General features: G+C 43.8%; 1 protein-coding gene across 4 annotated transcripts in view; it reads right to left on the bottom strand.

The window, feature by feature from the left end:
- Nucleotides 1–1,388: 1,388 nt before the first annotated feature.
- Nucleotides 1,389–25,431, bottom strand: part of LOC110501445 (obg-like ATPase 1) — a 75,467-nt gene continuing 51,424 nt past the window's right edge. Inside the window, exons 1-5 of one of the 4 annotated variants that reach the window (XM_036958801.1) lie at nt 8,359–8,849; nt 8,178–8,316; nt 7,551–7,647; nt 5,350–5,473; nt 1,389–2,454 (exon numbers count right to left, since the gene is read on the bottom strand). In XM_036958801.1, the coding sequence (XP_036814696.1) occupies nt 2,357–2,454; nt 5,350–5,473; nt 7,551–7,647; nt 8,178–8,227 (369 nt within the window). In that variant the 5' untranslated portion in view covers nt 8,228–8,316; nt 8,359–8,849 and the 3' untranslated portion in view covers nt 1,389–2,356. The other 3 variants (XM_036958802.1, XM_036958803.1, XR_005038793.1) reach the window with 3 other exon arrangements.

Below are 25,431 nucleotides of genomic sequence, written 5' to 3'. Positions count from 1 at the left end.
TACACCTGGTCAGTTTATGTCATGTAATGTGTTTCTAATGTTTTGAAAACTCAGTATACACGCCGATGAGGAGTTCCCTTACAGAAATGAGATCAAATGAACACTGCTCAGGCCCTTTGATAGCCAGCTTGTTGGTATTAAAGCCTAAAATGGCCTACTTATGACATGATTAAAGACCAGAAGACTTTTATTGTTTTTTTTTGTCTCAAGGGGTACATCTGCATCTTTCTAAATAACTTTATTACTGTTCCTAAGAAATGCACTGATACTTCATTATCTGAAAAACAAAACAGGCAGACCACAGAGATCAACTTGTCAATCCAAGCCCTTATGACTATTGAATGGGCCTCAATGTGGGGTTTGGGGGTTGGTTAACAACAACAACACCCCTCTTGCCTAAAAAGAATGGGAAGGAATGCCTTTAGCCCTCGCTGTAGTCCCTGGAGAAACCTCATGTTTTCACTCAGACAATGATTAAAGGGATACTCTGAGATTTTGCCAATGAGGCCATTTGTCTACTTCCCCAGAGTCAGATGAACTTCTGGAGACCACTCTTATGTCTCTGTGTCCAGTATGAAGGAAGCTAGTGGTAGTTTTATGAGACAATGCTAAGTAGCGTTAGCGCAATGACTGGTTACTCATAAACCTCCAGTCATTGCGCTAACGCTAGTTAGCAACTTTCTTCAAACTGCACAGAAGCTTTAAAATGGTATGCATGAGTTCATCTGACTCTGGGGATGTGGATAAAGGGCCTCATTGGCAAAATCCTAAAGTATCCCTTTAACCTAAAATACCCCTAGTAGCTCAGCTTGGACAAGAATATAGAACATACAGTACATAGCGACTATGATATACATTGTGGAATGCATGCCTACAATGCTTTACGTTATAAAGGTACTTTCCACAACCCCAACATCCCCCATCAAACATGATCATTTTTGTGTGTGTGTGTGTGGGGGGGGGGGGGGGGGGGGGGGGGGGGGTAATTATGTCTTGAAGATAGTAATACAACTTTATTTTGATGCCAAACACAACGCTTTATAGTGCTTGTGCAGTATTTTTTATCGTAAACAACAACTTTTAAAGCAAGTACATGCAATACCCTTCATGAGAAATTACCATTTTTATTCAATCTTTGTGCCTCCATCAGAAGGCCATTTTGTTCTCTGCAGAGAGGGGGGTATTTATAGAGGCAAGATATTCAGGGAAGGAGTTTGATCCACTCTGTGTTCTCACTCCTGTGGAGCACGCAATCTCACTTTGCAGCAGCGTCCACAGCTCCAGCCATACCATTCCATCAGCATAAATGCCTCAAAAACACTTACACACAAAGTATACAGGTGAGAAAAACACTACTTCAGTGGGACTAGGAATGTTTTTTTTGGGGGGGGGGGGGGGGTTGTGCTTCTGAATTGTGACTTCCTTTTACTTTTCAGAATTCCATATAAAAAGAAAGTCTTTTGGAAAGGATGTTTTTTTCGATCACTCAGTGGCATGGAGACACAGGAGAATTTGACAAAAACAGCCTTCAGGCATACCTACATTTAGTGATAATAGCTAATGGCACTCTCAATAATAATGGGGTGCACATTTGTAAAGCAATCTCTTGAAATACAGAACATATCAGAATACCAGGACTCAAATGAGAGCAGGAATAACCACGGAGAGGAAAGGTTCATTCAAACACAATTTCACCTGACCAATTCTCTTGTATGAAATAATCAGCATCCCACACTTAGCCCTCTAAAATAAGAATCACTTTACAGATACAATTACTGCTGTCCCCTCTCTGCCAGAGCCACTGTCAACTGTGTCTTTTAATTCTGTAATCAGTTGCCAGCAGGACCCACTATCGCCGCCTGCATGCCGCGCCAGTCAATACAGACATCCCCAAACACACACCGGCTGGTTTTGTCAAATGTTTTATTGAGTGTAGACATCTGGGCTACTGTAAAACATGCATTATCTCTGGAAGGAGGAGAGGAGCAGCTCGCATTGTCCCTGCTGTCAGCTGTGTCAGGCCTGGCACCAGTGATGGAGATTAATGAAGTATCAAGAGAGTAATACTCTTCTTCAAATGCTCCTACCATTTGGGGGGGGGGGGGGGGGGGCATCCTGATCTTAAATAGCAAAGCTGTCAGTGTTTAGTGGATCTGTGCTTTGGCAAGGGGGATTGTATAGAATTCTCCTGGACAGAAAACAAACAGGGATAATGTGGCAGAGTGGGCAGTAGGTAGGACTGAGCCGACTTGGCAGGTAGCAATCAATCTCCAGCTTCATTCTGTCTAAAACAAAGAAGAATTCTCTAATGGCACAGTCCATTCTGGTAGCCGACAGACTGCGACTGAGTCACTTCTTAGTCTTGGGCTGGTTTGGCGTGTTGAATTTGAAAAAGATAATGTCTCCGTCCTCCACAATGTAGGTTTTTCCCTGTTGTCTGTATTTCCCTGCTGCCTGTAAAATAGAGAAACACAACACCTAATTAATGACAGTTATGAAAAACAAGAAATAGCAAATTAGCAATGAACACACATGCACATCATCTCACTGTCTTACACACATGCGCACACACACACACACACATGCGCACACACACACGCACACACACACATGCGCACACACACACACATGCGCACACACACACACGCGCACACACACATGGGGTGTCTAGAATCCCACTGAGTGAATAACCCTCTTCTCTGTCAATTTCCATTCATATGTACAAGTAACATTTTAATAACGCTCTGTCATTATAGCATCCTCATACTTCTTAAGGAAACAAAATAAGTTCCAACATTTCTTTTGTATACATTAGATGTGTTTGTTCCCCTTCCCGGGCAAACTCAAAATAATTGACTTGAAGTGCTAATACGGACGGGTTTATGCATTCTGGTTCTGCACAGAGCACAATTAATTAGAAGAATCAATGTCCCTTTAAAGGCTCAGGAGACCATTTAATCCAGACCCAATAGCACCAGAAACACTGCTTGGAGAGGGAGACAGGGGGAAAAAAAATCAATGGCTATTTGTGATTCCTGAGTATGTATTAAACCAGACACGTCTAACTGGTTCATTTGCACTTGAAAGCAGCCATCTGGAGGAGCAAGCTTGGCTTAAGCAGATATGATTACTAATAATGTGATATCCCTGTACGCTGGCCTATTCAAACAGTCCATTCCCACAACTGGCATAAATAGCATTGGCCTTAATGCTGCAGTCAGAAATGCTCTGTGTCCATATATATATATATATATATATATATATATGATTATATATATTATATATACATATGTATATATTTAACAGGTGGTATCAGTAGCTTTCACCTGGTTAGTCATGGAAAGAGCTGAGGCTCTGAGGCTCTGATGTCAGGCTTCCATTTATTTTTTTGGGGTTGTACTTATTACCCCTTTTTTCTCCCCAATTGGTAGTTACAGTGTCGTCCCATCGCTGCAACTCCCCTATGGACTCGAGAGAGGCGAAGGTCGAGAGCCATGCATCTTCCAAAACACGACCCTGCCAAGCCGCACTGCTATTTGACACGGCTCGCTTAACCTGGAAACAGTCCAGCTGGCAACCAGAGTCAGCTTGCAGGCGCCCAGCCCGCCACAAGGAGTCGCTAGAGCGCATTGGAACAAGGAAATCCCGACCAGCCAAACCCTCCCCTAACCCGGACGACACTGGGCCAATTGTGCGCCACATCATAGATCTCCCAGTCACAGCTAGCTGTGATACAGCCTGGGATCGAACCTGGCTGTAGTTACGCCACAAGACCACTGCGCCACTCTGTCAGGCTTCCATAACATCAGCGTTCAAAACCCCAGAGCCCGGCACATTTCCCCTCTACTGACACTTTAGGAAGTAGTAACCAACAATAGATTACAGCTGAATTATATGCATTTTACAAAGACCTGAGGTGAAATATTGAATGTAATATTCTGGTAATGTATGTTTTATTTCCGATGTGGATCCGTATAGGGCAAGTTATGTAGTGTATAAGTCTCTGCCAGACAGAGGATTTGGCTGGCCATCGAGTGAGCTGCGGAGATCTACTTGGTGATAATATGAGTAAGTAGGGCAAGCTCTCACTGCTTGCCAGTGCTAATCACACATCTCCTGCACAGGATTTAGAAGGGATTAGCATCTGATACTCTGATTTCCACTTTGTCCACATCCCTAATTGTTTAATCCATATATTCCATTGGTGAAATAAATACTTTTAGACCTGCTACATTTTAAACAGAACCCGGGGACAATTTAACATGTAAAAAGTATCCAATTACATCATGGTTTGATCTCATCAACAGCTATTGGCTGGTGGTCAAGTTTAATGGCGTTTGAAGCTTAAGTACCAAGACTATCTACATAATAGCCCTGTGAAGTGCTTTGTACACACTATAATAACAGATGCCAGTCAAGGCTCTGGAGGTAAACCAATAGAGGCACTTCCTCCAGACGCGTGCTAACCACTGACACTGACACATTCATGTCCTGCTGTTCCAATGGCAGGACCATACAAGACAAACCAACAGCATCAGACACGCTAAGTCACGCTGGGTGTTGGGAAATTGCTCCAATCCATTGTGTGACATGGAACACTTTGGAATGTTGTTCCTTGCCCCGAGCTTTCTTCTGGGGGAGAAGGGGAAAAAAAGCAAGAACAAATAGAATTACCTCAACCAGGCGGGTGAGAGGTGTTACAGATGAGGCCAATGTCTTACAGTTACCCTGAACATCAGCACACACTCGCCGAGGGAGAAAAAAAAAACCTTTAAAGCATTCCGTGACACTACCTGCTGTACTTATCACAACGCTATAGTCTTCTCAAATTCACCGTGAAATACAGTGATTATATTGGACAGAGCAGCGCCCATGTAAAAGCCACAGCCCAGTAAAAAGGTCAAAACAAACATTGGCAGTAATAAAATAAGATATGCAGGCCACATTTATGCGCTGTTCATCCGTGCAACAGTCCTGATGTAAAGAATTTCACACTTTATTTAACTCGGCTCTTTATATCACTCTCACAAAAAGTGCCGAGCTAACGGTCCGCTCTATAGATGTGGCCTTGTTGGGTACAGAGATCTTCCTCTGAGAGGCTGGCCTGAGGTATAAGAAAGGCCTACCGTGAGCCTGTTAAAACAGATGGTGATGAAGATATGCGCCGCAGGAGAAGAATGGCAGTGTTTAGAGACATAATCCATTGGCTTGTCAGGTGCGCTGGCGGAGTGTGTGCAGTAATTTCTTCCCCTGGCTAAAGGTGAAGAGTGTTTGCAGTGCAAGCAGTGGGGTGACTGTCAGCTCCACTGATCACAGGAGACTTCCCTCATCTGCACCCCGACGGCTCACCTTGACAGCGTTCTCGCTTGCCCCCCTCTTTAAAATCCGAGAATTTCATTACTTCAGCCATAACGAAGCCCTTCTCAAAGTCCGCGTGGATCTTGCCAGCTGCCTGTGGAGCCTTGGTTCCTTTCTGTCAGGAGGAGGAAAGAGAAAGGACGCACAGGGTAAATTAATTGTTTTGGAGAAGATGGATTTCAGCACAGGACTGACATGCTGTTTGATGGGGGGATGGTGAAGTGAGCATGGGTAGGGGGTGTGTTGGGGGTTATTCTTGCCTCGCTCCTGATTTCTGGATTGCACGTCACACGGTTGTGCCTTGCTAGAGTAGCCTTGAGGCCGATAAGGAGCCTGCGCTGCTATCAATGCCCACCAGCAATTTCTGATTCCGTGGCGCTATTGATTTCTGTCCAAGCAATCTTCCCTCATTGTGGGTTGCTACTCTGGCCTCAGGTCGCCAGAGAGGGAGAGAGGCAGTGTTGCAGGGGGATACACACTGTATTGACCTGGCTGTATCATACCTGACCATTTTGAAATGGAAACTTTCACTACGTTTTATATACAGTCTGTGCGCTATATCCCCTTTGTCATGTTTGAATTTCCTCAAAATGTATTCCTAGCACAGCAGATGATTGAAATGAAATATAAAGGATCCCTTTATAGAATATACATCCATACATACATTTAAAACCAACATTATAATAGAATGACCAAGGAAAATATGAAATTGGTTGTTTTTCTCCAAGAACAAAAAACAACCGTCCCCCCCCCCCCCCCAACTTTTTAAAATTCTTCCTACATTAAATCCCATTTAGCATCAGAAGTCACAACGGTCTCTGATAAAATACGCAATTTATATGCATTGAAATAATGCCTGGGAAAATGACAAATGACCCAAATAAGTGACATCCCTGCGCGGCATCATTATGACTTGTGCCTGTCGACCTCCTCTCCCTCTCTCGGCTCTGTAGCACTGTGCTCCAAAACTGCGGAGCACTTTTAATTATGTATATAATCAGGTTGGGGTCAACATATTTCATGCCAAAAGAATGATGTGCATTTAATGACTCCAATACATTACCATCCCTATGCAATCTCATTGACGGAGTGCTTGTAAGTTTAACTACCATTAATCAGCATCAAGGTTTGTCTAGGTAGAGAAAAATAGATTAGGGGCTGATTTTGTCCTATAGCGCATTACAAGAGATACACATCATAGCAGTTAACAGCTATGCAGAGCAGCCTGATAGATAATGGTCACCTCGAGGCTGCCTAATAAAGCATGCTAAAGGGCTTAGAAGCACCATGTTACAGTGTCGTTTTTACAATGTAAGATGTATTGGGTTAATATAGCTACTCACTGATGCTTACCTGACTAAACGCCTCACACACAATCAAGGCTAGCCGTAATCAGTTATGTCAAAGGAGACAAGCCCATAGGAGAAATGCTTGGAGGAGTTCTGTTACTTTCCTAAACCCACTGAGGACATCACTCATGGCTGGGTGGAGGTGGCTCATATATTTAACCACTATGATGTCACCCAAATAAAAATGTTCTGTTTATTATCAACCTAAAAACGTTTTCTTAATAACATACATACTTTCAGTTTAGTTAGTTGTAAAAAAAAAAAACTGCTCACGTTCCTTACACAGATCGACTAGCGAATCAGAATGCAACTCCTGACAGGTTAAAACCTTATTATGACTGCTCTTAATCCTTCTAACATTTGCACAATACCAGTGTGCCGAGCCAACATCTGTATCGATGTAAATCCTCCTGTGATTCAGTGTCACCCAGGCTCTCGGCGGGCTCAGTAAACTGAGACACAGAGAGGAGGAGCCCCCAGCAAGACCCACAAACGGTTGAATAAAAAGCCACATCAATTTCAGCACAGACAACCCCCGTCACACAGATTAGGCAGGCACAATGCTAGGGCCCCTTATCTCCCGCGGCAGGAGGAGGGCAGGCAGATCTGCACGGGATGGAAACATTCTCAGGAAGTAATGGGCAAAATCAATTGTTGCCCTCCTCAATCAAAGTAGCCCCCACTTTCACTGTTCAGCAGCTCAACAGTAATTGAAGTTATCCTTGGTCTGTAATGACTAGCTAAAGCTGGACCATGACAAAGTTGAAAGTGGCTGATATCAGGCTGCATGCCAGCAGGGTGGAACGGTATGCGGCGCGGCCGGCCGCGGGGGCAGGGTCTTACCCGGATGGTCCCCGCACGGACCTCATCTGGTCCAGCTGTGAAGAAGTACTCCAACTGTAGGGCTCCATAGCCAGCCTTGATGATCCTTGTCAGAACGCTGTCGGAATAAGCAGGGTGAAAGCAATTTTATTTTCCATGTTGTTCGTGGTGCTGTAAATGCTAGGTCTTTTAGGATATTTTAGTGGCGCTTTGATTCGTAGCCAAAGTTCACGTCTGGGGCAAGACCACATCAATTCCAATACATAAACGCATTAAATAAATAAAATAGGGTCAACATTGAACATTTCATTCTCCAGCGATTAAAACAAAAAAAATTGTCACGCTTGCCCGTCTCATTTAGCACCTTTAAGAATTCATCCCAATGTCTCTCTGAGCAGAGAAAAAAATCTGCTGTCACGATTTCTCGTCCTCCATAGAGGTTTTCACATGCGAACAATACACCCGAAATGCCCAAGTTATAATTATACCTGTAGATGACAGATGACAGTTAAAAACTTCATTTAGAAGAAAACCCTTAGACTGAGTTGTTCCCGTATAGAGAGGGATCCTTGCTTTATAATGGTAATTACTCTACCATCTATTATTCTATCAGCGCACGCAATTAAAGGAGACTGAATGCTAATTAACCTCTGAGCCTTGTGCTCGGTGCAGTACTTCTTAATCTCCCCTTCACTCATGTCCTGCAGGAGACTCTCCACTCCTCCGCTGAAGGGGATGACCAGCGCCCCGGGGTCGTGAACTGTCTACCCACTTGATTGTCACCAACCTGGGCAGTAGACACAACAACACAGGCAGGATTGTCACCAACCTGGGCAGTAGACACAACAACACAGGCAGGTTGGAGCTTCATGGTGCCGGTGTTGACTGACAGGACAGAACAGAGCAGCGTTTGTTATCAGTCGGCTGGCCGATGCATATTCATGAGAGAACAGCCGTGCCTGTTTACCGCGTCGTTTCGGAACATTGCCTTCCCCAAGGTCGCGCTGTGATTGCACAGTTTCACTTTGTTACCGAGTTTGCCTTATTAACAAGTCCCTAGTTCAGGAATAAGTTTGCCATGTCATGCGTAGGTATGAATACATGCAATGACATCTCATTAAGAAAAAGCAGATTGTTGACAATTATCATGGTTAAAATGGCAGTGTTTTTACCCCAAATTCACTCCAAGGTTACAGCTCTACTGTTAAGTACAAGTTGATTTATTTCAAACAGTTAGTAGCCATTCCAGTAATTGCCCTAAAGCCTGGAGGATGGATGGAAGTATAGTATTCCCACTTATGAACGTCTTAGTCATTCCCTTCCCTTCCCTTATTTGTAGGCATATCATTGGAAGATTGGCCATAAGAGACTACATTTTCCAGAGGTCCGCCCGGTGTCCTTTGTCTAAATTTGTGCGTAATCTTCAGGTGCTGGCATTTTCTCCTGGGATTCAGGAGAGAAAGCATGTGTCCAAGAACGATGTATCAATGAAGAGATATGTGAAAAACACCTTGAGGATTGATTCTAAACAACGTTTGCCATGTTTTCAGTCGATATTATGGAGTTAATTTGGAAAAAAGTTTGCGTTTTGAGGACTGAATTTATGGATTTTTTTTGGTAGCCAAATGTGATGTATAAAACGGAGCTATTTCTAATACACAAGGAATCTTTTTGGAAAAACTGAGCATCTGCTATCTAACTGAGAGTATCCTCATTGAAAACATCAGAAGTTCTTCAAAGGTAAATAATTTTATTTGAAGGCTTTTATGTTTTTGTTAATGTTGCGTGCTGGATGCTAACGCTAATGCTAACGCTAAATGCTAACGCGAAATGCTAACTCTAGCTAGCTACTTTTACACAAATTATTGTTTTCCTATGGTTGAGAAGCATATTTTGAAAATCTGAGATGACAGTGTTGTTTACAAAAGGCTAAGCTTGAGAGATGGCATATTTATTTCATTTCATTTGCGATTTTCATAAATAGTTAACGTTGTGTTATGCTAATGAGCTTGCTGATAGATTTACACAATCCTGGATACAGGGGTTTTTTCATAGCTAAACGTGACGCAGAAAACGGAGCGATTTGTCCTAAACAAATAATCTTTCAGGAAAAACTGAACATTTGCTATCTGAGAGTCTCCTCATTGAAAACATCTGAAGTTCTTCAAAGGTAAATGATTTTTTTGAATGCTTTTCTGTTTTTTTGTGTAAATGTTGCCAGCTGAATGCTAATGCTAAATGTTACGTTAGCCATCAATACTGTTACACAAATGCTTGTTTTGCAATGGTTGAGAAGCATATTTTGAAAATCTGAGATGACAGTGTTGTTAACAAAAGGCTAAGCTTGAGAGCTAGCATATTTATTTCATTTCATTTGCGATTTTCATGAATAGTTAACGTTGCGTTATGGTAATGAGCTTGAGTCTGTATTCACGAACCCGGATCCGGGATGGGGAGATCAGAAAGGTTAAATCCCTTTTAAGAGTGTTTTTCTGCCCTGTGACTCAGCGGGAGACCTGACATTGCAGGACAAAGATATCCTCACAGTTAATGGTAACTCTCTGCCAGAACAATGTGGGGTGGGGGGTGGGGGGGGGGGGGGGGGGGGGGGTCGGATAATTATGAGATTAGCCCCACGCGTTTACAGCCTGTCCTGGGATTGGACGAAGCCCAACGAGCAGCATCACACAGACCCATTTTCACACATTGGGCCCGAAAGAGAGAGCTCCCAGGCTTCTGGATTGATTCTAAAGACCCGTCATTATCTGTAATCCTGGTTTCCTGTTTACAAAACCTATAAGAAATCAAAGGCTGGGAGTGGCCGCACAACCTCAATACCACAGCTATTCTAATAATAATGTCACCCGTTTATCATCTAACTATTGGATCACTGGTTCAGTCAATCCATCTCTGGTGTCTTTCTATCACTTACAACTGAACAATATAATCAATGCTAAATATCGGAGAAGAATTCCAACTTCTGAGAAATGTCATTGCAGCTTCATAACAGCTGCGGTTGCTTGGATGCTTTTTTGATCATTTGATTTATCTTACTGAGTGCTGCCAAACGTGCGTCAGGGCAGACCATCAGTGTATTCTCTCGGCAATAAGCATAACCATCTATCTACAACCAATATTTGACTTCCTGCTAACACAGAGGCTGTGATGCACTTAAACTAGAGTTGAGGATTTGACAGGCGCCACTACGAGCTGGTCACCCCTTCTCATGAAGGGAAAAATGTACATTTAGTGGAAACTCAAACTCGAAAGCCAAGGAGATGACTGCCTCTCCAAGTAGGGAAAAGAATCCAATCTGGGATAATAACAGCTGTAGTTTGTCACTTTTAGGAGCCTAGTCGTCTATTCGCTGGCAGATTATTTGCATTCCTCAGGTATCACGTTCTCTACAGGCGACTGAATAATGATTCACAAATCACTCTCCCGACACCAGTCAAGGGCTGTGATCCTGTGAATAGGCCATTGTACCTGAGACTGTAATTGGCGAAGACTTGACAGAATCGAGCGTCGTCAGCCAAGCAACAAAGAGGCTCTTGGTGGAGCGCTGAGGGATGATTTTAATAATGCGGAAGCCGAGATGGAGAACGTGAGCGCCAAATGAGCACGGGGGTCCCTGGCTCCGCGCACAGGAGTGACACAGGAGCAGACAAACACTGTGCCACAGGAACAAGGTACACCCCCTTCGTCCAACAGAGGGAACGCAGCACTGTCAAATGAGATTTGATGTTCTGTCAACATGACTTTTCTGACCAACTTCATCAACTTCACCAGTCTAGTTACGCCACTTTACAATTGTATTTACATCCTCTCCAAAGCATCTCGACAAATGAATTGGGTAAATGTTAATATCAAAACATCAAAAATATGGCTTCTCTCTAATGAATTAAAATGCTGAACTTAATCACACACACACATAAAGATGAGCCAAAATGACTGTATGAAATAAATAATACAAATACTGAGCTACACTAAAACAAATTGGGAAATAATATTAATTTATAATAACCCTAACCGCTCAGAGAAAGAGACCAGGTTTTTGGCCAAAATGTTCATGATGCCATTGACCTTAACAAGGGCCCCAGGACCAGTGGAAGGAATATAGCCCCATAACATCAAATATCAACCACCATATTTTACCGTAGGTACTTTGCTGCATATTCTTCTGTTTTTCAACACCTAACCTACCACACAGATTTAAATCCAAACTGGAACTTGGCCATTCCAGAGCATTCACCGTCTTCTTGATAAGCAACTCCAGTGTTTGAGGTTATTGTCCTGCTGAAAGATGAATTTCTCTCCCAGTGTCTGGTGTAAAGCCGTTTTTTCTCTAGGAAGCAGTTTTTCCTCTAGGATTTTGCCTGTGCTTAGCGCCATCCCGTTTCTTTTCATCCTGAAAAACTCCCCAGTCTGTGCCGATGTCAAGCATACCCATACCATGATGCAGCCACTACCATGCTTGAAAATCAGTGATGTGTTGTGTTGGATTTTCCCCAAACATAAGGCTTTGCGTTTAAGCCAAATAGTGCATTCCTTTGACATTTTTTTTGCATTGTTACTTTAGTGCCTTGTTGCATACATATACATTATTGGAATATGTTTTTATTATATTTCATGATTCTTTTCACTCTGTCATTTAGGTAATTCTTGTGGGGTCAATCAATCAATCAGTCAATCAATCAATCAAATTGATTTATAAAGCCCTTTTTACATCAGCCGATGTCACAAAGTGCTATACAGAAAGCCAGCCTAAAACCCCAAACAGCAAGCAATGCAAGTGTAGAAGCACGTTGACTAGGAAAAACCCACTAGAAAGACAGGAACCTTGGAAGAAACCGAGAGAGGAACCAGGCTCTGATGGGTGGCCAGTCCTCTTCTGGCTGTGCCGGGTGGAGGTTCAAACATTCATAGATGACCAGCAGGGTCAAATAATAATAATCACAGTGGTTGTAGAGGATGCAACAGGTCAGCACCTCAGGAATAAATGTCAGTTAGCTTTTCATAGCCAATCATTCAGAGTTAGAGACAGCAGGTGCGGTAGACCGAGAGAGTCGAAAACAGCAGGCCCAGGACAAGGTAGCACTTCCGGTGAACCGGTAAGGGTTCCATAGCCGCAGGCAGAACAGTTGAAACTGGAGCAGCTACTGGAGTCACTACAATGTTTTTGTAGTTTTGTAGTTAGTTTTCTCCCAGCACAGCAACATAACTCTGTAGCTGTTTTAAAGTCACCAATGGCCTCATGGTGACATCCCTAAGCAGTTTCTATCCGGTCCTGCAGCTCAGGTCAGAAGCATGACTGGATCTTTGATGTGTCTGGGTGGTTTAATAAATCATCCACAGCATAATTATTAACTTGACCATGCTCTAAGATATACTCAATGTCTGATTTGTTATCCATCTACCAATCAGTGCCCTCATTTATGAGGTTTTCGAAAAGCCCCCTGGTCTTTGTAGTTTAATCTGTGCTTGAAATTCAATACTTGACTGAGGGGCCTTACAGATGTGGGGGACAGAGGTAAGGGTAGTCATTTGAAGATCATGTCGAACCCTATTATTTCACAGTGAATCCATATAACCTATTATATGATTAGTTAAGACAAATTTGACTTCTGAATTTAGCCTTGCCAAAGGGAGTGAATACTTATGCAACAATTATATTTACACATTTTATTTGAGAATTATTTTGGTAGAATTTTCTTTTCACTTTGACATTATGGAGTATTATGTGTAGATCAATGACAAAAATGTAAAAAATTCAATCCCACTATTTTTTTTTTGCATTACAAAGTAGGATTGAATTTGTCATTGATCTATGAATAATACTCCATAATGTCACAGTGAAAAGAAAATTCTACCAAAATAATTCTACAAATAAAATATAATTGTTGCATAAGTATTCACTCCCTTTGTGTCGGCAAGGATAACTTCAGAAGTCAAAATGTGTGAAATAATAGGGTTTGACATGATTTTCAAATGACCTCTGTGGCAAAAGTTCAAGGTGTACACTTTCTATAGGCACTAAAGACTGTATATATACAGTACCAGTCAAAAGTTAAGACAGCAAAGCTGTCATCAAGGCAAAGGGTGACAACTTAAAAAAAAAATATAAACACTTTTTTGGTTACTACATGGTTCCATATGTGTTATTTCATAGTTGTGTTGTCTTCACTATTATTCAACACTGTATAAAATAGTACAAATAAAGAAAACCCTTGAATGAGTAGGTGTGTCCAAAATTTGGACTGATAATGTACACTGAACAAAAATATAAACGCAACATGTAAAGTGTTGGTCCCATGTTTCATGAGCTGAAATGAAAGATCCCAGAAATGTTCCATACACACAAAAAGCTAATTTCTCTCAAATTCTGTGCACATTTTTTTAAAATATCCCTGTTAGTGAGCATTTCTCCTTTGCAGAGATAATCCATCTGCATGACAGGTGTGGCATATCAAGGAGCTGATTAAACAGCATGATCATTAATCAGAATAATGGCACAGGACAGGATGGCTGCCGTTTTACAGGCTCCTAACCAACTGTGCCATTTTGCTAGTTTTTTTGTAACTTATTTTGTACATAATGTCGCTGCTACTGTCTCCTATGACCAAAAAGAGCTTCTGGACATCAGAACTGTGATTACTCACCTCGAACTGGACAAAGATTTTTTCGTTAATGAGTCCAATGCGAAGGATATACTGTTTCTCGAGACCCAAACCCCGTCATTTGCGTGCAGAAAAGACAGAGAAAAAGGGGGCGGAGGTCGAGCTGCCTTCTGAGAATTCGTAGGCGAGTGAGTAAACTTCCACTACCATCCGAACTATTGGCCAATGTGCAATCACTGAAAAATAAAATTAATGATCTACAATTAAGACAAAAACTGTAATATCTTATGTTTCACGGAGTCGTGGCTAAACGATGACCCGGATACTATAGAGCTGGCTGGGTATTTCGTGCATTGGCAGGACAAAGAAGCTATGTGTGGTAAGACAAGGGGCGGGGATGTGTGTCTCTTTGTAAAAAACAGCTGGTGCACAATTTCTAATATTAAAGGTATCGCTCGCCTGAGGAAGAGTACCTCATGATAAGCTGTAGACCACACTATCTACCAAGAGAGTTCTCATCTATATTATTCGTAGCCGTTTATTTACCACCACAAACTGATGATGGCACTAAGACCACACTCAACCAGCTGTATAAGGCCATTAGCAAACAAGAAAATGCTCATCCAGAAGTGGTGCTCCTAGTGGTCGGGGACTTTAATGCAGGAAAACTTCAATCCGTTTTACCATATTTCTACCGGCATGTCACATGTGCAACCAGAGGGGAAAAAAAACTCTAGACCACCTTTACTCCACACACAGAGACACATACAAAGCTCTTCTTCGTCCTCCATTTGGAAAATCTGACCATAATTCTACCCTCTTGATTCCTGCTTACAAGAAAAACTAAAGTAGGAAGTACTAGTGACTCGCTCAATACAGAAGTGGTCAGATGACGCCGATGCAACGCTACAGGACTGTTTTGCTAGCACAGACTGGAATATGTTCCAGGATTCATCCAATGGCATTGAGGAATATGCCACCTCAGTCCCCGGCTTCATCCAAAAGTGCATTGACGACGTCGTCCCCAGTGACCGTACGTACATATCCCAACCAGAAGCCATGGATTACAGGGAACATCTGCACTGAGCTAAAGGCTAGAGCTGCCGCTTTCAAGGAGCGGGACACTAATCCGGACGCTTATAAGAAATCCTGCTATGCCCTCAGATGAACCATCAAACAGGCAAAGCTTCAATACAGGACTAAGATTGAATCCTACTACACAGGCTCTGACGCTCGTCGGATGTGGCAGGGTTTGAAGACTATTACAGACTACAAAGGGAAAACCCAGCCTCGAGCTGCCCAGTGACGCGAGTCTACCAGATGAGCTAAATGACTTTCATGCTCGCTTCGAGGCAAGCAACACTGAAGCATGCATGAGATAACCAGCCATTCCGGACGACTGTGTGATCACGCTCTTGGTAGCCGAGAACATTCACAAAGCTGCGGGGCCAGACGGATTACCAGGACGTGTACTCAAAGCATGCGCAGACCAACTGGCAAGTGTCTTTATTGACATTTTCCAACCTCTCCTTGACCGAGTCTGTAATACCTATATGTTTCAAGCAGACCACCATAGTCCCTGTGCACAAGGAAGCGAAGGTAACCTGGCTAAATTATTACCGCCCCGTAGCACTCACGTCGGTAGCCATGAAGATGACGCATGCCCTTTCCCACCTGGACAAAAGGAGCACCTATGTGAGTATGCTGTTCATTGACTACAGCTCAGCGTTCAACACCATAGTGCCCACAAAGCTCATCATTAAGCTAAGGACCCTGGGACTAAACACCTCCCTCTGCAACTGGATCCTGGACTTCCTGATGGGCCGCCCAAAGGTGGTAAGGGTAGGCAACAACACATCTGCCATGCTGATCCTCAACACTGGAGCCCCTCAGGGGTGATTACTTAGTCCCCTCCTGTACTCCCTGTTCACCCACGACTGCGTGGCCAAACATGACTCCAAAACTATCATTAAGTTTGCTGATGAAACAGTGGTAGGCCTGATCACAGACAACGATGAGACTGACCTCCTCCCCACAGTCTGAGACCTGGCAGTGTGGTGCCAGGACAACAACCTATCCCTATCAAGGCACAAGACGAGACCCAGATGCAGACACAGGAGACAGATGGTTGGAGTCTTACAATGTTAATTCATCCAAAAAGGGGTAGGCAAAAGAATGGTCGTGTACAGGCAAAAGGTCAAAACCAGTTCAGAGTCCAATAGGTACCGAAGGGCAGGCAGATTCAAGGTCATGGCAGGCAGGATGATCAGGCAGGCGGGAAAGTAGTCCAGAGTCAGGCAGTGGTCAAAACTGGGAAGACTGGCAAAAGAGAATAGAAAAGGAGTCCGGGGAAAAACACGCTGGTTGACTTGACTAAACATACAAGATGAACTGGCACAGAGAGACAGGAAACACAGGGATAAATACACTGGGAAAAATAAGCGACACCTGGAGGGGGTGGAGACAATCACAGGGACAGGTGAAACAGATCAGTGCGTTACACTCCCTCAATGTGAGCAAGACAAAGGAGCTGATTGTGGACTACAGGACACGGTGGGCCGAACAGACCCCCATTAACATTGGCAGGGCTGCAGTGGAGCGGGTCGAGAGTTTCAAGTTCCTTGGTGTCCACATCACCAACGAACTATCATGGACAAAACACACCAAGACAGTCGTGAAAAGGGCACGACAGCATCTTATCCCCCTCAGGAGACTGAACACATTTGGCATGGGTCCCCAGATTCTACAGCTGCACCATTGAGAGCATCCTGGCCGGTTGCATCACTGCGTGGTATGGCAACTGCTCGGCATCTGACCGTAAGGCGCTACAGAGGGAGTGCGTACGGCCCAGTACATTACTGGAGCCAAGCTTCCTACCATCTAGGACCTAAACACTAGGCAGTGTCAGAGGAAGGCAAAAAAAATGTCAAAGACTCCAGTCACCCAAGTCATACACTGTTCTCTCTACTACCGCATGGCAAGCGCTACCAAAAGGCTTCTTAACAGCTTCAACCCCCAAGCCATAAGACTGCTGAACAATTAATCAAATGGCCACCCGGACTATTTACATTGACACGCCCCCCCCCCCTTTGTTTTTACACTGCTGCTACTCGCTATTTATTATCAATGCAGAGTCACTTTAGCCCTACCTACATGTACAAAATAGCTCGACTACCAGTACCCCCTGTATATAGCCTCGTTATTGTTGTTTATTGTGTTACTTTTTATTTGACTATTTTTACTTTAATTTATTTAATAAATACTTTTCTTGAACTGCATTGTTGGTTAAGGGATTGTAAGTAAGCATTTCACGGTAAGGTTGTACTCGGAGCATGTGACAAATAACAGTTGGTTTTATTTGATTACACAGGTGCATCTTGTGCTGGGGACAATACAGAGGTCACTCTAAAATGTGCAATTTTGTGACACAACACAATGCCACAGATGTCTCAAGTTTTGAGGGAGTGTGCAATTGGCATGCTGACTGCAGGAATGTCCACCAGAGCTCTTTCCAGAGAATTGAATATTAATTTCTCTACCAACGTCGTTTTAGAGAATTTGGCAGTACATCCAACTGGACTCACAATCGCAGAACCAGATGTAACCATGTCAGCCCAGGACCTCCACATCCGGCTTCTTCACCTGCGGGATCGCCTGAGCCCAGCCGCCTGGGCAGCTGAAGAAACTGTGGGTTTGCACAACTGAAGAATTTCTGCACAAACTGTCAGAAACTGTCTCTCGTAACCGACTCCTATTCGATGCCCACTGGCACAATGGAGAGGATAATACAGTGCCCCCGTCGCGGCCCGCTAACAAGGAATGCACCCCCCCCCCTCCTTCTCCGTGGATGACGTGAGTAAAACATTTAAACGTGTTAACCCTCGCAAGGCTGCTGGCCCTGACGGCATCCCTAGCTGCATCCTCAGGGCATGCGCAGAACAGCTGGCTGGTGACATATTTAATCGCTCCCTATCCCAGACTGCTGTCCCCACATGCTTCAAGATGGCCACCATTGTTCCTGTAACCAAGAAGGAAAAGATTACTGAACTAAATGGCTACCACCCCGTAGCACTCACTTCAGTCATTATGAAGTGCTTTGAGAAACTAGTCAAGGATCATATCACCTCCACCTTACAGGCCACCCTAGACCCACTTCAGTTTGCATACCGCCCCAACAGGTCCACAGACGATGCAATCGCCATCACACTGCCCTATCCCACCTGGACAAAAGGAATCCCTATGTAAGAATGCTGTTCATTGACTACAGCTCAGCATTCAACACCATAGTACCCTCCAAGCTCATCATCAAGCTGGAGGCCCTGGGTCTCAACCCCGCCCTGTGCAATTGGGTCCTGGACTTTCTGAAGGGCCGCCCCCAGGTGGAAAGGTAGGAAACTACATCTACACTTCGCTGACCCTCAACATTGGGGCCCCTGTTCACCCATGACTGTGTGGCCATGCACGCCTCCAACTCAATCACCAAGTTTGCAGATGACACAACAGTAGTGAGCTTGATTAACAATAACGACGAGACAGCCTACAGGGAGGAGGTGAGGGCACTCAGAGTGTGGTGTCAGGAAAACAACCTCTCACTCAACGTCAACAAAACTAAGGTGATGATCGTGGACTTCAGGAAACAGCAGAGGGAGCACCCCCCTATCCACATCGAAGGGACAGCAGTGGAGAAGGTGGAAAGTTTTAAGTTCCTCTGTGTACACATCGCAGACAAACTGAAATGGTCCACCCACACAGACAGTGTTACTTGTCTGTTCCTATTAAATGTTTGACTCCCCGTACCCATCAGGTTCGGCGAGGTGGGACGCCGGGTGGCACCCCTAGAGGGGGGTGCCACTGTCACGCCCGCTCCCGCTCATCCCCTCTGGCGCTCGAGGGCGCAGGCACCACAGCATTGCACACTACTGCCATCATCATTACACACTCCTGCCTTCCCCCACGCGCATCAGCGATTATTGAACTCACCTGGACTCAATCACCTCTGTCATTACCTTCTCTATATTTCTGGTTCCCCTCTCTGTTCCCTGTTTCTGCAATAATGTTCATATGTCCTTGTATACCCATGTGATGACGCTGTTTCTGTCCGTTCCTATTAAATGTTTGACCCCACGTACCTGCTTCTCATCCCAGGCATCGGTCGTTACACAGTATGATGAAGAAGGCACAACAGCGCCTATTCAACCTCAGGAGGCTGAAGAAATTTGGCATGTCACCCAAAACCTGCCTGGTACGGCAACTGCAAGGCTCTCCAGAGGGTGGTGCGGTCTGCACAACGCATCACCGGGGGCAAACTATCTGCCCTCCATGACACCTACAGCACCCGATGTCACAAGAAGGCCAAATAGATCATCAATGAGCCACCACTGCCTGTTCACACCCCTACCGTCCAGAAGGCGAGGTCAGTAGAGATGCATCAAAGCTGAGAGACTGAAAAACAGCTTCTATCTCAAGGCCATCAGACTGCTAAACAGCAATCACTAACTCAGAGAGGCTGCTGCCTACATTGAGACCCAATCCCTGGCCACTTTAATAAATGGATCACTAGTCACTTTATACAATGCCACTCTAAATAATGCCACTTTAATAATGTTTACATATCTTACATTACTCATATCACATGTACAGTATATACTGTATTTTATACCACCTACTGCATCTTGCCTATGCCGCTCGGGCATTGCTCATTCATATGTACATGTACATATTCTCATTCACCCCGTTAGATTTGTGTGTATTAGGTAGTTGTTGGGGAATTGTTAGATTACTTGTTAGATATTACTGCACTGTCAGAACTAGAAGCACAAGTATTTCGCTACACTCCCATTAACATCTGCTAACCAGGTGTATGTGACAAATAACATTTGATTTGATTTGAAGTGTGCCCTTCACGGATGAATACCGGTTTCATCTGTACCGTGCAGATGGCAGACGTATGGCGTTGTGTGGGCGAGTGGTTTGCTGATGTCAACGTTGTGAACAGTGCCCCTTGGTGGTGGTGGGGTTATGCTATGGACAGGCATAAGATACGGACTATAAACACAATTGCATTTTATCGATGGCAATTTGAATGCACAGAGATACCGTGACGAGATCCTGAGGCCTATTGTCGTTCCACTCATCCGCCGCCATCACCTCATGCTTCAGCATGATAATGCATGGCCCCATGTCGCAAGAATCTGTACACAATTCCTGGAAGCTGAAAATGTCTCAGTTCTTCCGTAGCCTGCATACCCACCAGACATGTCACCCATTTAGCATGTTTGGGATGCTCTGGATCAACGTGTACGACAGCGTGTTCCAGTTCCAGCCAATATCCAGCAACTTCGCACAGCCATTGAAGAGATGTGAGACAATAGGCCACAACCAACAGCCTGATCAATTATATGCAAAGGAGACGCATCGCACTGCATGAGGCAAATGGTGGTCACACCAGATACTTACTGGTTTTCTGATCCACGCCCCTACCTTTTTTTAAAGGAATGCATATCTGTATTCCCAGTTGTGAAATCCATAGATTAGGGCCTAATAAATTGATTTCAATTGACTGATTTCCTAGTATGAACTATAATTCAACAATTCTTAGAAATTGTTGCGTTGTTGCATTTATATCCAGTGTATTTTACATTGTTCAAATGTTTGAGTTTTAGTATACAACTCTACCCAATAATGCATATCCAAGGTTACTTCAAAGTATTACAAAAAAATCCTTACCATGCAATTGAGAGTTCAACTGTGTCGTTTGTAAAAGTCGGGTGGCCACTGTCAAAGATATCAAAGTAGTTACAATCCATTTTTGGGGGAGAGAAAAAGAGACAGAAAGAAAAAACTGTGTTTTTGTGTGTGTATTTGTGTGTGTTTTTGTGTGTGTGTCTTGTCACTGTCCCATTATGCCTCAGTATAGAGTGCCATCTCTCACAGCCCTGCTAATAGAAAGATTCAGCACTTTCTGGTCCTGATCGCCTTTGAACAAATGATGCCTGAAATTTTTATTCTTTTTATAATGGAATTTCAATCGCCTTCGCTGCAAATCTAGTGGAAAGTTTTGCATATCAAGTAGGAAAAATTAAATGTTGACCACGTTTTAATGTGATTAAGGGTGACAGGGACATTATTTCTGCTAATCACTCACCGCCTTAAAAGACTCCAACGAGACTGGGGAACAAGTCATGTTCATGCTGCTTTTCCTGTTAGTCTCATTTGAAGGGGGAAAAAAATACACATTTTAAAGGCAAATATAATATATCAGTATTTTCTTTAAAACAGGACTCCTCCTACCATTTGCATTTCTAAATAATATTTTTTATTTCAATCTCCATTCAATCTAATATATACTGTATTTTTAGGCACATTATGCATTTGCTTGACCAGAAAGAGGAGACATTTTGGTATATGCCTACATATTATTCAAAACAACCAAATCCTAAACATTCCGTTTTTCGATACCCAAATAGCTTTTCTGTGCGTAGCCTACATGTTATATTCTGCTAGAAGCTGACGATACCTTCATACACACTACTATACGTAATCAGCGCCGCAATAGACGCCTGCAGCAATTACAACAAGTCTACTCGGCGGAATAACCTACGCTAAAGCAATGACAACCTACTAAAAACAAAAGAGCTTCCAGCACAGAGTAGGCTTGGATGAACACATCCCACAGGGGGTCTCTCAGTGCCATGTCTATTTGTCTTGTTCTGTGAGAGAATACTGAAGGGGGAATCATTCCTGTGTTTCCGCAGGCCTGGGGCTGCCCTGGGCTTTGTCACAGCTTTGATCTCCTTAAAGGACTTGGGAGGGGGAGACAATGGGAGATCCTAAAGTACAGATGCAGCTACCTGAGCCTGTGACCTGGGCCTGTGTCCTGCCCTGCATTCAGACGGACCGGCTTCATTATCACTGCTTAGTCAGGTAAGCCTGTAAAAGGTGGGGACAAAGGGACCCAGCATCTGTCTTTCAGATGCAATTGAATGCTGACAGGCCTGAGGAGTAATCCTCTAACAGCCTCTCCCTCTCCATTACTTCATTACTGACCCACCCACAGGTGGACAGACACACAGCCAAACAAAGCTCCTCAGCACTTGAACCTGGATATCGCACGCACGCACGCACGCACGCACGCACGCACACACACACACCTTAAGGATTCCCCTTCTGTTGGCTGTTGCTGGCTTGCATGCAATGCACCAACTCATCAAAATCATAACCCAGAGGCTTTATTGCCCCCCCCCCCCCACATTCTCTGTTTCTCAGTCCCAGCTGAACGCTCCGGAGCACACAGCATCTCAAACCCCCCCCAACACACACACCTCCCTCGGAGGGGGGGTGAGAGGTATGAGCTTATGGTGCCGTTTGAGGCTGGGAAGTCAGGGGCTCTGTGGGACGCTTTTCATCCTCCCAGTGGTGCGCTCCTGTGAGGACACGAGTGCAAATGCTCTCTGCTCCCCGTGGCCACAGACAGCCCTGAGAGCCAGGCAGCCAGCAGAGCCTCAGCCTCTCTTACTGCTTTACTCACATCACAGCCAATATTGTCAACTTGTTTCCCTCTTCAAAGCAGTCACGGCAGAGGGAAACAGAGCGGCACCGGCACAATGGGAAGAGGCTTAATTAACAGCATCCTCTTGCATCTCTTCTCACAAGGCACAACAAGGGCATGCTAACAACAGGCGTTTGATTATAACTTTCTTCGCTAACAACTTTATCTCTTGAAAGACAATTCCTTGAGAACATACATACACAAAATCAACAGTGGATACGGCTTCGTAGAAATAACACTTCCTTTAAATCTCATCCTTTAAATGACAGAGGTGGCACTACCGTAGAATAGCTACAGCCTAGCTTACTGCAATTTGTACGGGAGTAAAAAAAATAAAGAATACGATCAGAAATTCAAACAGTAACCCCCAAGAGTACATACATACTACATCACCTCAAATAATTCTCTATACAGGGCAGCAGGGCTGTCATTCATTGGAAGTGACTGCGAGCAAGAAAACGAGGGGGGAGAAGGTCATCAAAATGTGACAATTGTGACAAGAGCAGGCAAAGTGTAGCGCAGGCAGCAGAATGGGGCGCGGTGGATTTCTCCATCTCTCCTTCTCTCTTCCTGGATGACAGCTTAATGTGTACCACATGCAATATTTATTCTCATCTCGTGTCAGACTGTCTAGCCGTCCAAGGGAGTACAAAGAATGCCACTTATTAGAATAAAAGCAGAGAGAAGGTAATCAAGGACATATGCAACATCAGCCAATCATGCCCCCCCCCCTCTTCCTCCCTCCTGTATCCTTTATCCATTCATAACAGTTCAACAATCACTCTGATAACAAGCTTTCAGGAGCTGTATGTGGCAACACTAAATTCATTTATTTATCTCATTAAAGCTGGCAGGCTGCAGGACACTTGCTGTGACATGTGTGTTTTGTTATAGCCCTTATCACAAAGATAATAAACAACACAACCTGCCATCAAAATATATCATTAGCTTGACTTAAAACACATGGAGAATCTTATGTTCTCAATCTCAGAAAGAAGGCTTCCAAGGGCTTATTTTTCCTTCCCATCACAGAGCTGCTTCGGGACAGGCAATGTGCTCCTGTATGAATGCTTTGGAAGAGCTTAGCATATTGTGTTCCAACAGAAATGGCAATTTTTATTAAATGAAAAGGACCTTAACTTACCACCTGAATAGGGCTGTGATAATGAATAATATGCTGACAGGTGAGAGAATTCAAACCAAATCCAGTGTTGTCACTGCAGTTTATCTGGTAACAGTGTTGTCACTGCAGTTTATCTGGTAACAGTGTTGTCACTGCAGTTGATTTAGTAACAGTGTTGTCACTGCAGTTGATTTAGTAATGGTGTTGTCACTGCAGTTGATTTAGTAACAGTGTTGTCACTGCAGTTGATTTAGTAATGGTGTTGTCACTGCAGTTGATTTAGTAACAGTGTTGTCACTGCAGTTGATTTAGTAATGGTGTTGTCACTGCAGTTGATTTAGTAACAGTGTTGTCACTGCAGTTGATTTAGTAACAGTGTTGTCACTGCAGTTGATCTGGTAACAGTGTTGTCACTGCAGTTGATTTAGTAACAGTGTTGTCACTGCAGTTTATCTGGTAACAGTGTTGTCACTGCAGTTGATTTAGTAACAGTGTTGTCACTGCAGTTGATTTAGTAACAGTGTTGTCACTGCAGTTGATCTAGTAACAGTGTTGTCACTGCAGTTGATTTAGTAATGGTGTTGTCACTGCAGTTGCACTAGTAACACAGTGTTGTCACTGCAGTTGATCTAGTAACAGTGTTGTCACCGCAGTTGATCTAGTAACAAGTTGTCACAGCAGTTGATCTAGTAACACAGTGTTGTCACTGCAGTTGATCTGGTAACATTGTTGTCACTGCAGTTGCTCCAGTAACAGTGTTGTCACTGCAGATGATCAAGTAACAGTGTTGTCACTGCAGTTGATCTGGTAACAGCGTTGTCACTGCAGTTGATTTAGTAACAGTGTTGTCACTGCAGTTGCACTAGTAACACAGTGTTGTCACTGCAGTTGATCTAGTAACAGTGTTGTCACCGCAGTTGATCTAGTAACAAGTTGTCACCGCAGTAGATCTAGTAACAAGTTGTCACAGCAGTTGATCTAGTAACACAGTGTTGTCACTGCAGTTGATCTGGTAACACAGTGTTGTCACTGCAGTTGATCTGGTAACATTGTTGTCACTGCAGATTATTTATTAACAGTGTTGTCACTGCAGTTGATCTGGTAACATTGTTGTCACTGCAGTTGATCAAGTAACAGTGTTGTCACTGCAGTTGATCTAGTAACAGTGTTGTCACTGCAGTTGTACCAGTAACACAGTGTTGTCGCTGCAGTGGATCTAGTAACAATGTTGTCAATGCAGTTGATCTTGTAACAAGTGTTGTCACTGCAGTTGATTTAGTAACAGTGTTGTCACTGCAGTTGATTTAGTAATGGTGTTGTCACTGCAGTTGCACTAGTAACACAGTGTTGTCACTGCAGTTGATCTAGTAACAGTGTTGTCACCGCAGTTGATCTAGTAACAAGTTGTCACAGCAGTTGATCTAGTAACACAGTGTTGTCACTGCAGTTGATCTGGTAACATTGTTGTCACTGCAGTTGCTCCAGTAACAGTGTTGTCACTGCAGATGATCAAGTAACAGTGTTGTCACTGCAGTTGATCTGGTAACAGCGTTGTCACTGCAGTTGATTTAGTAATGGTGTTGTCACTGCAGTTGCACTAGTAACACAGTGTTG

Source organism: Oncorhynchus mykiss, chromosome 22, assembly GCF_013265735.2.
Source record: "Oncorhynchus mykiss isolate Arlee chromosome 22, USDA_OmykA_1.1, whole genome shotgun sequence".
In the NCBI taxonomy this organism is placed as follows: domain Eukaryota; kingdom Metazoa; phylum Chordata; class Actinopteri; order Salmoniformes; family Salmonidae; genus Oncorhynchus; species Oncorhynchus mykiss.
This window is presented reverse-complemented; position numbering and strand designations above follow the sequence as displayed.